The following is a 15,605-nucleotide window of genomic DNA, read 5'->3' as shown; positions in this document are numbered from 1 at the left end:
TATCTTTATTTTAGCTACTTTAAAAGGAGAAAGACTCTTTTAAAATTATCTATTGTTTTGGTGGCCTTTAAAAAGCAAGCATATAAATCACCAGAGGTATTGTGTAATCTGTCAAAGCAGCATATGCTTAAGCACCCTATAAACTATTAAATAATCATAATATTTCTCTTTCTAAGTTTGTTCATTTATTTATTGAGCAGTTACAGAGCAGTTGCAGAGTAATTAAAGTACCTCGCTTTAACTTATTCTTTCTCCTTTTTCCCTTCAGGAGCTTGAAGTACTGAAATCATAAATGATTTGGTGACAAGCTAAGCTTGCAATGCAGGCAATAAAAACCGTGGAAAAAGAAGTGATTTTTCTAAAGGAAACACTTTTCACAGAATCCTTCCTAAAGCAACAAAAGTGCAGCAGAAGCCCGGAGAGCAGGCAGCTCCAAGAGCAGCAGCCATTGGAAGGAGCTGTCTGCAGCTCTCAGTGCTGTACTGAGCATGTCCCAGCGGAGCCCAGTGCAAGCAGCACATTATGCAAAAAGGCAGCTCCAGCAGATGGGAGAGAGGCACAGCAAGCATTTGCTTCACTTGCATCCCCGCCGCCTGCAAACAAGCCTGGATCGCTAGAGGGGATCTTGCCAGCAGGCCAAAGGAATGAAATCCAGGAGGATGGCTTGATTGTCAAAGGTGCTGCACTGCAAAAAATCATGGGGAATCAAGATGGGAAGCTAAAGAAAAATACAGGTGATGTGCAAGAAGGAGGAGAAGATGCCTCTGGGCCCAAGGATACGGACGGCACAAAGAAGGTATCGGGAGGCAGAAGGGGGCTGGGGAAGCATGCAAAAGGAGGCGAATCGGGTAAGAAGAAGGGTAAGTCGGACTCCAGGCCCTCTGTGTTTTCAAATCTGAGGATCAGAAAAAATCTGTCCAAGGCTAAAGATGGGAATAGCAGCTCACGGGAGGATGTTTTGGAAAGCCAGGCCTTGCAGCCTGGGGAGCTGGACAGTACTCATTCAATTGTAACCAAAACTCCTGATATAAGCATCTCTGCAGATGAAGGGGGTCTCTCAGACACAGATGTTGAACATTTTGAAATCAGAAATGAAACTGTTCCAGCTGCTGCAGAGACACAGGATGGACAAAGGACCAGCTCTGGCTCTGATACGGATATATACAGTTTCCATTCAGCTGCAGAACAAGAGGATTTGCTTTCTGATATCCAGCAAGCTATTAGACTGCAGCAGCAGCAGCAGCAGGGGGCAATTAACATTGGAACTGAGGACCCTGTCGCCAAAACAATGGGCCGACACATGGCTAATTCTCAAGCAACCTCCTTAGATTTTGAACGGTTTTTTTCTGTAACTACCACTGACAAAGAGAGGAGCCCAGACACTGAGGGGGCTTTTCCAGCGGTATCGGAAATTGTGGAAAACATTCCTGTCTCCTGTGCAACTGAATGGGAACCGAAAGAAGCGGTAAACAGCACAGGCTCTCCTGGTAACGGCTTATTTGAAACACAAGAACGTCAGCTACTGATTGAGGAGCAGCCCGTTGCTGGAGTGGATGCTGTAGCCAGTGAACTACAAGATGGTTTGAATAGAGCTGCAGTAGAAAACGGGTCTCAGGCACACAGCTCCACAGAACCTTTTCCATCTCCAGTGGCAGATGCTGAGGCTAAAATTGCTGAAGTGCAGGCTGTTGATTCTCAGGGCTCAGTAACAGAGGGTGGTATTCCAGATGCAGGCCGTGATCATGCTGCTGAGACTCAGGAAGGGAAACACACTCTGTCAGCCAGTCAAGAGGAGCTGAGTAATGGTTTATCCACAGAAATGAAAAATGGCAGTTTGTCCTCTGAAGGAACAGCGGACAGTCCGATGCTTGGTTCCCGATGCTTTAAGCCCTATCTAATTAACGCCTGTTACATCAAAACCACAACTAGGCAACTGAGTTCTCCCAACCATTCACCTTCTCCCTCCCCATCCCAGAGCCCACTTTTCACAAGGAGGCAGGAGTCCTTCCACAAAAAGGAAAAAGTCTCAATCAGGAAGAAGAGGTCTGCTAGTTTGGCAGGTTTGTTCAGTCGTTCTGCAGACTGGACAGAAGAGGTGTCTAATCACAAAAGCGAGATAACAGAGAAGGTGAGCTCTGCAGACTACTTGGAGCACAAGGGGTTTAGAGAGAAATTTCAAACAGAAAGAGTGCCTTTGAATCATTCAAGAAAGTCCTCAGGGGTCCAGGCTTCTACAGAGACATTTCCCAATGTCTTTTCAGGTGAGTGATATGTATTAAGAGTTGTTTTGTTTTATTTTCCCACCACAACAGCTTCGAAAATATTTTTAAAATACTTAAATTCATTGCATGCAGTACTTTGGCCTTGCAATCCATGGCCTGATCTTACAAACACAGTCACATTTCATCAGTCTGGCAGTACTGCCAGTAAAGGAAGTGCATAACTCTTTGAAGTTTTTCTTTCTGCTTGTCTCCTTTGTCTACATCCTGTAGGAAAAGGCTGAATGTCTTAAATTATTCTTGTTGAAAAATGCTAAAAGCTGCACTGTTGTAGGCAAATCAGCTCTCTGCATAAACAGAGCTTTCAAATGCAAAGCTTTCTGTAACCAGGATCCTGTTTGGGGTTTTCTTGTGCTAGGTGCTGTTCTAGTGTAATATAAACACATGAGAGCTGCATCTGGTGTTAGACTGAGGCAATGATGAGGATTTTCTTAGTACAAAATAGAAAAAGCCATGCTAGCACAGATGGACAGCACTTCAGAAAGGAACCAATTTCCCCTTCAGAAGGCGGAAGAAGGAGAAGAAAAAAAACCAGTGTATTGAAAGGCAGCAAAAACAGGGGAGGGGAAGGGAAACTGGGGGTTGTACAATTTGGTAGCTGTGACATGCTGCTGCTCAGGCTACATAAGGTGACTCATTCAGTAAACTTTTACCTTCCTGTTAGACAGATTGCATCCTGTCCCAAAGACATGGGATTAGAAAGTTCACAAATGAAGTTGTGTAAGTAGATGGTCATATTTTCCTTCACTCTGAGGTTTTTTTTTCCCTCTCTTCCCCTCACCTGAAGTTTCTTTCTAAAGGTAATATATTCATAATTAGGAATACTTCTGCCACATAGGAGGTGTGTGTACAGAGAAAACTCAGCAACACATTCCATATATTTTTCACTTGAGGAAAAACTGTAGAACTAAGAGAACATACCCTAACAACATCTGCTATTAGATAAAATCAGATTTTTTTGAATGAAGTCAGTTCTAGATGCATGAGCACAGCAACCATACATGTGCACAAGGTCTTAGCAAAAAAATTGAGTGAGCTTTTTCTGTGGTTTTAGGAAAAGCAAACAGAAAAGTATGATTTAAGAAGTAAATAGCTAAAATTATTTTCTAGATTCAAATCACAATGCTTTCATTCTTCAGTAGCATTGAAGTAAATTCCCCAATTTCAGTCTAGAAAAATAGAATTCAAAGTTTTTAACACAGAAAAGCCTCTGAGACTAGCCCTCTGTGAAGTGAGCTGAATCTTTTTGTTTGTTTGTTTTAAATCCCTTTCACCCTTTCTTAGACAATTTTGGACATGCTGCCTAAACTTTTTGAGTTTGAAGTGTTCACTGCTTTCAGATGTATAGCATATGAAAAGCACACTGTTTTTTTTTAACTATCAAAATTTGACAGCTTATAAACAACTTAGAAATTTTTTAATTGCCACAACTATAATTAGACATTATGGTGGTGATATGATGGAGGTAAGTTGAATGTGGCAAACTTCAAGAATATGGTACTTCTTTTTAGATACCTATTTTCTAGGAAATTGACTTTTTCACATTTCCTCACAAGGTATTGATTTACTTAAAAAATTTTTGGTTTGGTTTGGGGTTTTTTCCCACCAGTGCTTTAGACTGTTATTGTGAAGGGACCGGTGTCCAGTGCAGCAGTAGTTCTATCTCTTATGGAAATTACAGTGACCCTCATTTGCATGTACATACCAGCTGTCTTTACAAGTAGAGGACAATTATATCTTTCAGTTCATGCAGAAAAGCTATAAGTGAGGGAACTGGAAATGGCTCATCTCTGTTTGGCCATTCATAGTTTTAAAAAATGTATTTACAAGCTAAAACTCATTGAGAATTTAAAAATAACAACTAGTGTATATTAAAAAGGGAAATTAAATGTCACATTACTATTTCCATAAACTGCTACTGCTGTAAGAGCAGGAAAGCCTCTTTAAATAAACCATTCTGCACAACAATGATTACAGAAATAATTTTCTTATAATTTTATAAGACTTGTGAAAAATGTTGTATTTCACTTGTGTGCATGAGATATATTGAATTGGGGATTAACATCAGGCTTTTAGAAATAAGATTCTTTATACTGGGATATTTCTAGCCTATAAAAACAAAAACAAAGCAAAGCCAATCAAAAACAGCTTCTTGCCTACAGCATGAAATCCCATTTTGCAGTGCAGTGACTGCAGTGTTGCTCTGCATTTCTAACTGGAATAAAGTAAAATATTCCACAACACTTTATCATCGATTTCAATGACAGCAGGTTCTATGCAAATGATTGGCCTACTTTTGCACCATGTTGTGGTTTGGCTGTGTGCCATTTGGTTTTCACAGAGAGCCATATGAACTCTTTAAGACTGCTTTAATGTCAAATCTAGATGGAAGTCAAGGACTTGAATGGCAGAGACTTTGCATATTTTAATTTTGCTTTATATAAGAAGAAAAGTACAGTATTTTGAATTCATGCATTTCTTAGGAAAGTGGTATGGACAAGTTTAAGGGCATTTTGTAATTCAGGCCTTGAATCTATTTCACATTTTATGTAGACAGCTGTATTTGAATTTGTAATGACAGTGATTACAAGTTCTAGATTACCCAATGCATGGTGAAGCCATGGCTTTTATATTGTGGTCCCAGGAGAACAAGAGCTCAATAAGAGTTGGTTCTCTCACTTTGGTATGTGGCAGTGAATAATTTGCACTAATGTGAAGAGAGTATCTTGGTGGGAAAATGAAACTGATGTTTCCAAACACGAACATAACTGAAATGAAAGAGCCTTTAGATAGATTTAGTAAAAAGGATTTCATTCTTGCATTAATTTGAGGTGCAGGGATTGCAGAGGAGCTAATAAGGGTATCTTTTACATAAATTGAATGAGTCCCATCAGCTGCCCCAGATGGTAATTAAACTTGACTCAGACAAACCCATGCCCCTCCTAATCACTGTTGGCTGGTTGTAATACACTTGTTGTATGAAGCTATTTCAAACAGATAATTTATCTTTTAATTTTTCTTCAGAGATTTATATTTTTTTCTGCTCTATCTGTCAAGAGGAGAAAAACAAAAAGCCCTGGTTACCATAAAACAAAACCTGAAGCCAGTGCTGTGCTTGTGTATTCATGTCTGCTGATTTCTGCCACTTCACTTCTGTACTGTGTTAATGCTGTCTTCCCACTTGCAATTGCAGTGCCTGCAGGAATACGCATAGGTTTAGTAAAGATAAGTATGGGAAAACTTGAAAAAGTTGGATGAAAGTTTGTTTCTGAGACATAAAGTGGTCTTTTTAAATGCTTTTTTAAAGGCTTTATAAAAACAAAAAAGCTCTTTGATTCATGTGATGCTGCACAAAATATGGATTTGTATCTGTTGTCATCGTGACTGCTTATCATGCAGATGTTATTTAAGATTACTTATGGTTTGCTGTTTCACTGCTGGTGTTTGTTTTCAGTAATACAGATGATTCTTTTATCAGATGGGGTGTAGCCTCCTCTAGCTAAGGGAGCTGCCCAGCAGCCACCCTCCATGTGGTATGTGATCACACGCTACGCTGAGTGCTGCTAGCGTCTGAAGGGAAAGGTCCTCCTCTTTTTGCCTAGTACACACAAAACTTGGGGCGAGAGGATGACTCCAATACTGCACTTCAATTGTACCAAAATGTGTTTGAAAGTGGGCTGCAATATGTTATTGAAAAACTGCTGAGTGCTGATAAGTTACTTTAATGTTACTGTGCCAGCACTGCAATATGGGATTTGGAGCAACATGAGTAATTTCACTGGAATTCACTGCTGCCACAGGCTTGTTTTGATGGGATCTCATGATTAATACTTTGATCTTTATCTAGAACTTCATTGGGAGTAGCAGGTTTTGGTCATGAGATTGAGTGGGTCTGCCTATTGGGCAGCCACATTCTGAGCAGCATCACATTCTGAGGTATGAGTGGCAGCCCGACATGTCTGGAGTAGGAATGTGTGGTCTTGGTTGTCTGATGGTCTTTTTTGGGATGCAAAGGGGGAAAAGAAAAGGGACAATTTATAGCTGAAGTCTGTGCATCTCTACTTGGTTCTAGACGGTACATCTAGAATATCTGTCACACAAGGCATGTGTCTGGAACTGGCCGTTCAAGGATGTTGTGTGCTTCAGTGACTTCATTTCTGTGAAATGAGCAGTGGATTATTCCAGTGGGAATAATTATGTGGAGGTTAAGTTTGATTATATTTCTTGTATCTACTTGTGCTTTATTGTTTTTAAAATATGCATGTATTTTTAATAGCTTGGGGTACTATTGGTCTATTGAAAAAAACCCCAAATCAACTGTGTGTAGGACTTATTTGCAGGAAAAAAAACCCCAAACTATTTCTTGAAACAGGCCCTTTTTTTTCCCTGTGCTGTTTTAAGGAAAAAACCCTTGGATTTCAAAAGCAAATCTAGGGATATTTTAAGCTGACTGTATATGAAGGATTAAGTTTTAATGTGAATAATGGTGATATAAAACTACAAAATACTAATTACCCAAGATATTTTGTTTGTTTAGTGCTTTAATCAAGCTCAGGATATGGCCAAGTGTATTCTTTATGAACTACCTCTGCCAAAATTTCAGCTTACATAAGGAATAGCGGTGATGAACCATATATGTGTAGGTGTGGGTGACTGCAGCTCTGGTTATTTTTAGGTACATTCAAAAACATCATTCTGTAGCACTTAGCTGGATTGCAAGTTTCCAGAAACTTACTTTTATGCAGGCAGTTGATTTTTTTTTTTTTTTTTTTTTGGGAATGGGGTGAGTTTGTACAAAGGGAACAGGGCAAAAGCAAAAAAAAGCTGTGACAGGAAAGTGATGGACAGATGTTAGGACTTTACATTGTGTCACTTCATCCCTGCCTCTTGATATGATAATAGAAGGCTAGTTGCATTTCATTAAATGCTTTAGAAAAGGCAGCAAAGTTGGTTCAGGAGCTACTATTTTCTCTAAGCAGCAGCAGCTTCCTGCATTCCTACACTTAAGTCCATATAAAGAAAATTAGGGGCAACAAGGTGGGCTTTTTTACTTTGAGTGAAAAAAGGACTGTTCCTCTTTTTATTTCCATGTTGCTGCTATCCAGAATTTTATCTTCACACTGATGGAAATAGCTAGGCTTTCTGACCAGGAAGTGAGTTATGTTTTCTGATGCTAAACCTTGGTTTATTCTCAGATAAATACTGACCATGACTTCTTTCATCTGTAGTTGCACAGCAGTAGAGCCATTAAATTAGCAGTTTTGCAATAGTAAGAAGTGGTTATGAGATTGTGTGTGCAAACATCACCAGTTGTAAAAGTAAATCCTAGTATGTATAAAGCTAAATGTAAACGCTAAATATAGAAGAAGTAGATAAAAATAGACAATTTTATCTTTTTGACATCTTGACATATATAGCTAAGTAGTGGCAGGAAAGCCTAGTCACAAATGAGATCTATTGAGACATTTTTATTTGTCAGTATAAGTATGAATTTTTTCATCTTGGGATCTATATAAAAGTTATCAGCAATGCCAGAACTCTGAACCTGGTGTGAATTTGAATCAGGAGAAAACAGATAACTTTACTGTGGAACTAATTACAGAAGGCACCTTTCATTCTAGAGTTCATTTGATGCTGAGAAGATCTGTCTCAGATGTCCCTTGAAGATGCAGAGATAATATGTACCAGGGAAGAAGAAACACCTGTCCTTTCTTCTTCCTTGCACTGATAAGGAAAAAAAATCACTGTAAAAAAGAAATCTATGCTGTAGTATCACAATAACTGTCTACATTAACACATATTAAAAGTCATGGAAGAAAACAGAGTTTTTATAAAGAAAAAAAAAATTGCCTTCATAAAAGAGGTTGTGTATCCAAGTGCTATTTTGTCATGCAAAGAGTCAATAAATAATTTATGCAGAGAAATTGTTGAGGGAAATAACTGATTACATCAGTGAAAGAACATAAAGCCCCAGTTATAGTAAGGGAGTTGTTTTAGATGTGCATGTCTAGTTTTTCGTTTTTGTGGAAAGTAGTTCTAACTTTCTGCTTTTGCCCTTTCTTCATCTGTTGTTTTTTTATGGATACAAAAAAAAGCTTTTGTACATCTTGATAAATATTAAAAAGCAGTTATTGAACTGTAGGCCTTAGGAACACAGGTCATGGAGGGGAAAGAAAGCTAGGCATGGCTGGGAGCTAATCAGTAGGTTGAAAGAAATGTGTTATTTGTGTCTCACTTTAAAGATCACCTAGTTTGGTTGAGTTCAGTTGTGTCTTGTGACTTTTGGCTGCTTGAGCTTGAGAATTTGCTTCTAAGGTAGAGATAGGCCAGACTGCACTGAATGTGGAATAAAATATCAAACCATTGGGGACGTTTTGCAAAATTGGGTTGTAAGGAATAGTGTGTATCAGGTTGGACTGATAAAAGATGCTGTTAGTAATAGATGTCCAAAAAGACATCAGAGGAGCCTCTTACTTTAAAAGAGCTAGACAGAAAGAATTGTGGTTTTCCAGCAGTCTGTGAGAACCTGGCACAGACTGCTGCCTTCACATCACAAATCACCACAGAAACTAAAAGGGTAAAGAGACAGAATTAAATACTTGCTGAGAGGAAGCTAAGTACCTGGAAAACACAATATGAAATTTGCCAAAGATACATATGGTGCCTAAAAGATTTTGTAGACAGACACATATAGCTTCTCCTTCATAATAAATTGATATAATTAGGGAAGTTTTGTAAATGTACCTCTGTAGGGTGCAATGATACTGCATTAGAACCTGAAGAGAAATCATGTGGAAGGAGACATGTCATTTAATGTTGGGGTGGGGAGACATCTTGTTGATATTTTTAGAAAGATATTTTGTACTCTGTGCCACTGCTCTATCATAATTGAGGAATTGTCTGGTATTTAAAATAATTTTAAAATCTTCACCTTCTAAAAGTTACTATATGAAAACTTCTGAAAGAGGTGTTCTTACATTTTCCTGTATGTGTCACTAAATGACATGAACAAATGACATATAGCAAAAGGTAGGGATGAAAGAATAGTTTAATATTCTGTCTCAGCTTATCCTGTTTTACATATCTAATATGTAAGAAAATTCACTGTGGGGGAAAGGTGTTAAGTCTTAGTCACCATGGAAGCAAAATTTCAAAGAGCTTATGTTCATGTTAGGCAGACAGAGTTGCTAATCTGGAATAATGCTGAAAGCATTGTGACAGTCTATCACAAATATTTCAATATATTTTGAAGCTCTGATGATGGCAAAGCTATGATACCTGCTTTTTATAAAAAGTAAGATATTGTTGTTGCAAATAATCAAGCCAATTTTATCTTGTTTTTCACTGCAGCAGCAAGCAAGTCTTTAGAACAAATCTTGAAGGAGGAAATGATAAGATATAATTAACTGTTGAGTATATGACAAAAGGGTAAAGAAAAATAACAAAATGCAACATGATTTTAGCAAATATCAGACTACATTGATAACATTTTATTTACAGCTGCTTTCTAGACAACACAAGAGTGGTAAGAAGGCATTCATCTGCACCTCTGTGCACTGCAAATCATTTATCCAAAGAACAAAATTCCTGGTGGTTTTAGAGAAGGGACTCTGTCATGTTACTTCACTGCCACCAGAGGAACTGTGTCATTGTGGCCTGCTCCCCTCTAGTGTTGTGATTGATGGGCTTAGTCAGGCTGTGGAAAGTTTTTTACATAATTAACACAATTATGTAGACCTTTGTCCTGACTATAGAACTGGTAGGACTTGATATTTTCACTACTAAGTAAAATTTTCAAAATTTCAAAATTAGGAACTGAGCTGGCCTTAGGTTTTCATTCATCATAATGAAGGTCTGCAATAATTAGATTTTCACATGCTTTCTAGCATGATTTGTGGAAATATGGTGTCTGTTTAAGTAGTCTTATAAAAGACCACTGGATTATATGTGAAATTGGTGGTATTGTCATGTCTCATAGCACAAATGAAAAATTGTTTTAAAATACAGATGCTTGGTTCAGTCAAGGAAACCTATAGATCAAGTAGGAGATGCGGTTTTTTAGAAAACTGTAACATCCTTTCTGGGGTGAATTTTTACTTCCTTAACTCAGTGATTTTTCTTTTTCACCTTTAATTTTGGAGAATCCTTTTTTCAAATTTTGTCCTGCACTTTTTCCATCAGGGCATTTCTGGAAGAATTTCAGGGCCATTTTGCTGAGGTGCTACTTTTGCCCTGCATGCACCTGGGAGCAGCAGCAGGATTCTCTTCCAGTAGCAGCTAATGCCCTTGCTTCCATAAGGGTTCATGCAGATTTATTCCTTAGCTCTCTTTGGGGTGTCTCCAGCACTTGAAGCTGCTAGCATTGTGATACTCTTTCTTTTTTTGTGTAATATGTTGCTTGTTTTTAGCTGAGTTGAAATCTCAGTTTATACACTTATTAAAGCACAACTCAGAATCTGTTTAAATTTTTAGTGATAAATATAAGGCTAAAATAAAGGAAAAAAAAAATACTTGCTTGAGTTGTACAGGGGTTGATGTATTCTGGTCTATCCTTAGAGCTAGTGAAGAGTTACACAGAAAATTTTTAATACTAAACAAAGATACTATTAGAGATAGGACATTGTACAAGGAGTAAGATTGAGATGCCAAGAAATTCAGACAACTTGGCAAAAGTAAAGCATAGTGTTTATTATGACAATCAAGTACAGGACTGAGAAATGTAAAATTAATAATTGATAGTGTTATTCTAGTTGTTTGAATAGTCTATGAATCTATTCAATCAATGCATTTTTCTCTGTAATTTAATAAATAGATCTTTCTGACTTTGAAACTGTGTTTAGGCAGCCATAGAAAACTGTGGGAATGAGGGAGATAATGTTAATATGTCTTTTTCTTAATTCTCAGGCTTAGACAGGCTTTCTACTTTGACTTCTGAATTTAAGATGATGTGTGGGTTTAGTTCATACTGTCCATGTGAACATAGCCAGGAAATCTGGAGGCAGAGCATCAGAGAAGGAAAGACAATCTACTTTGGTATTTCCACATATCCGTAACTTTATTAATGTTCTAAATACTAACATAGAATAAATAAATATTAAAAAAATATTTTATGTATAATATGATAATATACAGTATAAAAATATAAATATATCAATATACATCACCTGTGGGATTTTTACCCCCCCTTAGAAACATAGGCTTTTATACAATCAGTGAAAGCAGAAATCAACTATTACACAAATAGCAAGAACAAAAAGAAATATCTTTGACAGTATTATAGCAATGTGTGCCCTAACTCTAGACCTTGACCAATTTTGTTATATTTAAGGTTTATTTTGCCTAGAAATTATAGACTTAAAATGTATTTTCTTTTGTGTTTATTCAAAGCAGAAACCTTTCTTTTTTTGTTATGAAACAATATTGTGTGGAGGCCTATTGCTTACTAGGTTTTCCATGTTTTATGTAACCAGGCTGTCAGAAATGTGTCACATGATTTTAGGAAAGTATCTGTCAATAAAAATTCAATCTCTTAAAAAAAAACAAACAAAAAAAAACAGCTAAAGCAACCTCCCGGGATGAGAATGCAGAATGGTTTACCAATCTAAATCAGAAGAGGATTAGAAATTCCACAGTGAAAAAGAACAATAAATGAAGTTTCTAATCCTGGAATTTTGGACATAAACTCCTAGGTCAGTCTTCAGGCAAACAACAGATGAAGTTAAATTACTTCTTTTATACTGCAAAAATGCATATTTAATATGCACTTATGCAGTACTTGGGCTTATTATTTGAAGAAAAGTTGGTGAGAATATCAATTTCTGTTTCATTCCCTAGGTTACATCTGCATCTTGGAAAACCTCTATCTCAGCAGTCATGTGTTGCACATTATATTTAGGCTGAGTGTTACAGTTTAGGTTAAAAACAAGAAATTTGAAAAGATTGTCAAACAAAATAAAAACATTAAAGAACCTTAACACCTTTTTATCATTGAGGTAAAATCTTAGTGTGCTTGAAATATTTAAGACCTGGTAAAGTACACTGAACATGAAAAAGGTGAAAATTGAGTGTGATTGATTTGCCCTGAAAAAATTATTCTTTAAACTTTTGCTTTAGAGTTTGAGAAAATATGATGAATGGGTGAATATGTACTGAAAATTAAGAAATTATATGTAGTTGCAATTGCTATCTCAGCTAAAAATATGAACATCTTTGCAGTATTTTTGTCTCTATCACATGTTTGTCCTCTTCTGGTGTTCTGGGGCGTGTTTGGTGCTGCACTGTTCAGGTGCTTTGCCAGATGACTGAGACCTGCGTTAGCTGCCACCTTGCTGCCCGCATACGTACAAAAGGAGATAAAAAAAGAATTGGAATTAGACTAATATGGAATAGCAGATAACTGAAGTACAGCATTTCCTAACTTTTGAATGCAGCTCTTTTTTTTTTCCCTCCTATTTTCTCTCTGTTTTTTTTTTTAGTTTGGGTGTTTTTGTTTGTTGTTATTCTTTGTTTATAAAACTATTTTCATAACTGAAATCCTTTCTGAATGAGAAGCCATAAGAAGACTACAATTGTCTTTTCGGATTTTGCAAGACTAAAAGAAAATATTGTAAATGGAAATTAACCATTTTTTGCCTATTCCTTCTTTCTTTCCCTTTATTTCCTGTACTGTCTCCCAAAAATAGAGCAAGGCCAATGTAACATTTGGCTGCAAAGCTTATGAAATCACGTTGCTGTGTGAGCATTTTTGATCTTACTAAAATGGACAAAAGAAGGAGTAAACTGGGGAAAAGGAAGCAAGCAGATTTCAGCTTTTGAAGATGCAAGCAGTATGTGCATAAGCCATGTTAGATCTTGAGGGGACTGAATAGAGTGTTCAGAACTGGTGTTATATTCACTCTGCATTAGGAAGAATAAAAATAGAAAGTCTGTCTCCAGTGTGTGTGTAGGTTAAGATGTACCGAGGCAGCTGCTGTGTTAATGGTGAAAGTGTGGTGTAGTGCTCTGGTTTTTTGGAGAGACAGTCACTGAGGCTGGCAGAAGGGGGAGCTTTCGGAGTGTAACTTATTTTGATCATTAGTCTCAGCTGGTGCTCACTGACAGCCATGCTTCCGGGCTTTTGCAAATCCAGCGTAAGGAGGATAGAAGAACATCTTTAAAGATAAATGTGCGGTTATAACAGCAAGATCCTCAGGGAAGCATTATTGCAAGCTCTGCAGCAGCACAGTGTCTCAGTGCATGTGTGTGTGATTGCAGTACGAGTACAACTCCAGTTTTCTCCCTATTTTCGCTTCCATTCATGTCTCTTCTTCCCCTTGATAATTAAGCAAATTCAAAGCTAACAACATTTTTATGATTTTGCTGCTTCTTAAGGATTTTCTTTCTCACCTTGTAGCTCTTTGAAAGGCTAGTCTTCTGAGCATATCAAAGATCTATAAGGTGAATTAATTGAGTCAGGGTTTGCTCGTATTTCTCTGTGGACAATACTGAACACTCTTTTACCCACACTTTTTTCATATAGGAAGACAGTATGAATGGAAACCATACTGGAACATGTGAATTTTCATTCAGTAGTGAATAGATTACATAGTCTACAGAGGTAGCTTTCATGAACATGGTGTTCAATTCTTGATCGTAGGGATTGGATAAGTACCTGTTATGTCATAGTGGAGGAGACAAGATCAGTAGTGCTTCATCTTCATGGGAATGGGAGAAAGAGGCAAGTCATACAAAGGTGGAGAACAAGAAACTTCGACATTGAGCCAGATAATTCTGCCTGAGTCACAGTAGAAAAATTATAGCAAAATATACACAGAAGGCCAGAACACCTGATACTTCCAAACTTAATCTCATGTTCCCATTCTTTTAGTTGATTAATTGTGTAATCCTTTGCAACAGAATAAAAATAAGTCTTTTTATCCTTCACTGGGGTTTAATAAATTATTGTAATCTACCAAAAATTATCTTCCGAGTTTATAGTCATCTTAGTTGCTGAAGATCTTTGGTAGGGTCCTCAGAATACTTATTTGATCTAAAGCTGTAGTTCTTGTCTAATTCTAAATTTAGTATGCTTCCCACGCCTTGCGAAAATAATTAGGGGAAAGGTAAGAATTTGGTTCAAGAACTTCATGACCTGGGATTTCTGAGAAGAAATGTTTTAAACATGAACAGTGGTAATTTAACCTCTTCAAGGAAAATAGAGGTCTCAGAGACCTTGCTTTTAATTTTTACTGTTTTCATGGCAGGTAAAGGCAGTCAAGACCAATTTTTTGCTATTCCATTTAAACCTGTAGCAGAAATCAGCTGATCATCTAATAATTATCAAATTATTCACCATTTAATTATTCCAGATTATTTGCAAACATTTTCACCTCCAGAAGGTATAACTTCATGTAATTACCTCATGAATGATTAAGGTGTCTGAGACCAAAAGCTGTTGCTGCTGCCTTTTGTTTATAAACTAACAATGTAAAATTGTAGTTCAAAATCCTGAACTACAATTGACTGAACTACTTGTTGACAATCTTGAACTACTAGTTGACTGAAATTTAGCCTGAAATCAGTTTAAATCAAATTGTTGATTCTTCTAGCTTAAGAAGCCTTTGCTAATATAATTAAATAATTTTTACTATCCTATTTATTCCAAGACTACTTCATGCTCAGGTGGACAAAATTATATAATTTCTCTTACTGTTATCTGAATTAAATTCGTTAATGACTTTTTTACACATATATTTATTTTCTGGTTTATTTTTCTGTTTTATTTTTCTTATTTTTTTTGTTTATCGTATACTTATTTTCTGTTGTTTGAATAATAAAGTTTTTAGAAAATAGTTAAAAACTACTATGAAAACTTAACTCCAAAGGAATAGCAATTAAGATTCTGAACAATGTATTTGAACTTGAGCAAGACAGTTAAATGCTATAAAGATTAGCAAATGACTGGGTGAATTAAGAGGAGGAAGCTCCTGTTTTGTAATTGACAGATATTTTTGCTGCTAATTAGGCCAAAGCAAGAGGAAGGGGTGATTCTGGTTCTGCATAAGCACAAGAAGACTCTCTAAACATGAAAAGATTATTTAAATGTTGAAATGTACAACGGGGGGCTGGGGGGGGAAGTAAATCTATGAACTCTGACATTCAGTAGTCGTGGATGACAGGCCACTATATAACATATTATGCAGAAATGTGCACTTTTCTTATATAATTCTTTCTTTCTGGGTGTGAGCAAAGTGATCCTCTGTGGTCAGCAAGAAAGATGCCTTGAACTAATAAATTATTTTAAAGAATTAACAGCTGAACTCTGATAGAGGGATATGCTGACTATGC

The 15,605-nt window shown here is 36.9% G+C and overlaps 1 protein-coding gene across 2 annotated transcripts in view; it reads left to right on the top strand.

The window, feature by feature from the left end:
• The first annotated feature begins 273 nt into the window (after positions 1-273).
• Positions 274-15,605, top strand: part of FMN2 (formin 2) — a 158,814-nt gene continuing 143,482 nt past the window's right edge. For both annotated transcript variants that reach the window (XM_030268221.4, XM_030268218.4), the window contains exon 1: positions 274-2,261. In XM_030268221.4, coding sequence (XP_030124081.4) covers positions 320-2,261 — 1,942 coding nt within the window. In that variant the 5' untranslated portion in view covers positions 274-319. The remainder of the gene's footprint in view (positions 2,262-15,605) is intronic.

Source organism: Taeniopygia guttata, chromosome 3 (genome assembly GCF_048771995.1).
Source record: "Taeniopygia guttata chromosome 3, bTaeGut7.mat, whole genome shotgun sequence".
In the NCBI taxonomy this organism is placed as follows: Eukaryota; Metazoa; Chordata; class Aves; order Passeriformes; family Estrildidae; genus Taeniopygia; species Taeniopygia guttata.
The sequence above is the reverse complement of the archived record's forward strand: the minus strand, read 5'-3'. Positions and strand labels throughout refer to the sequence as shown.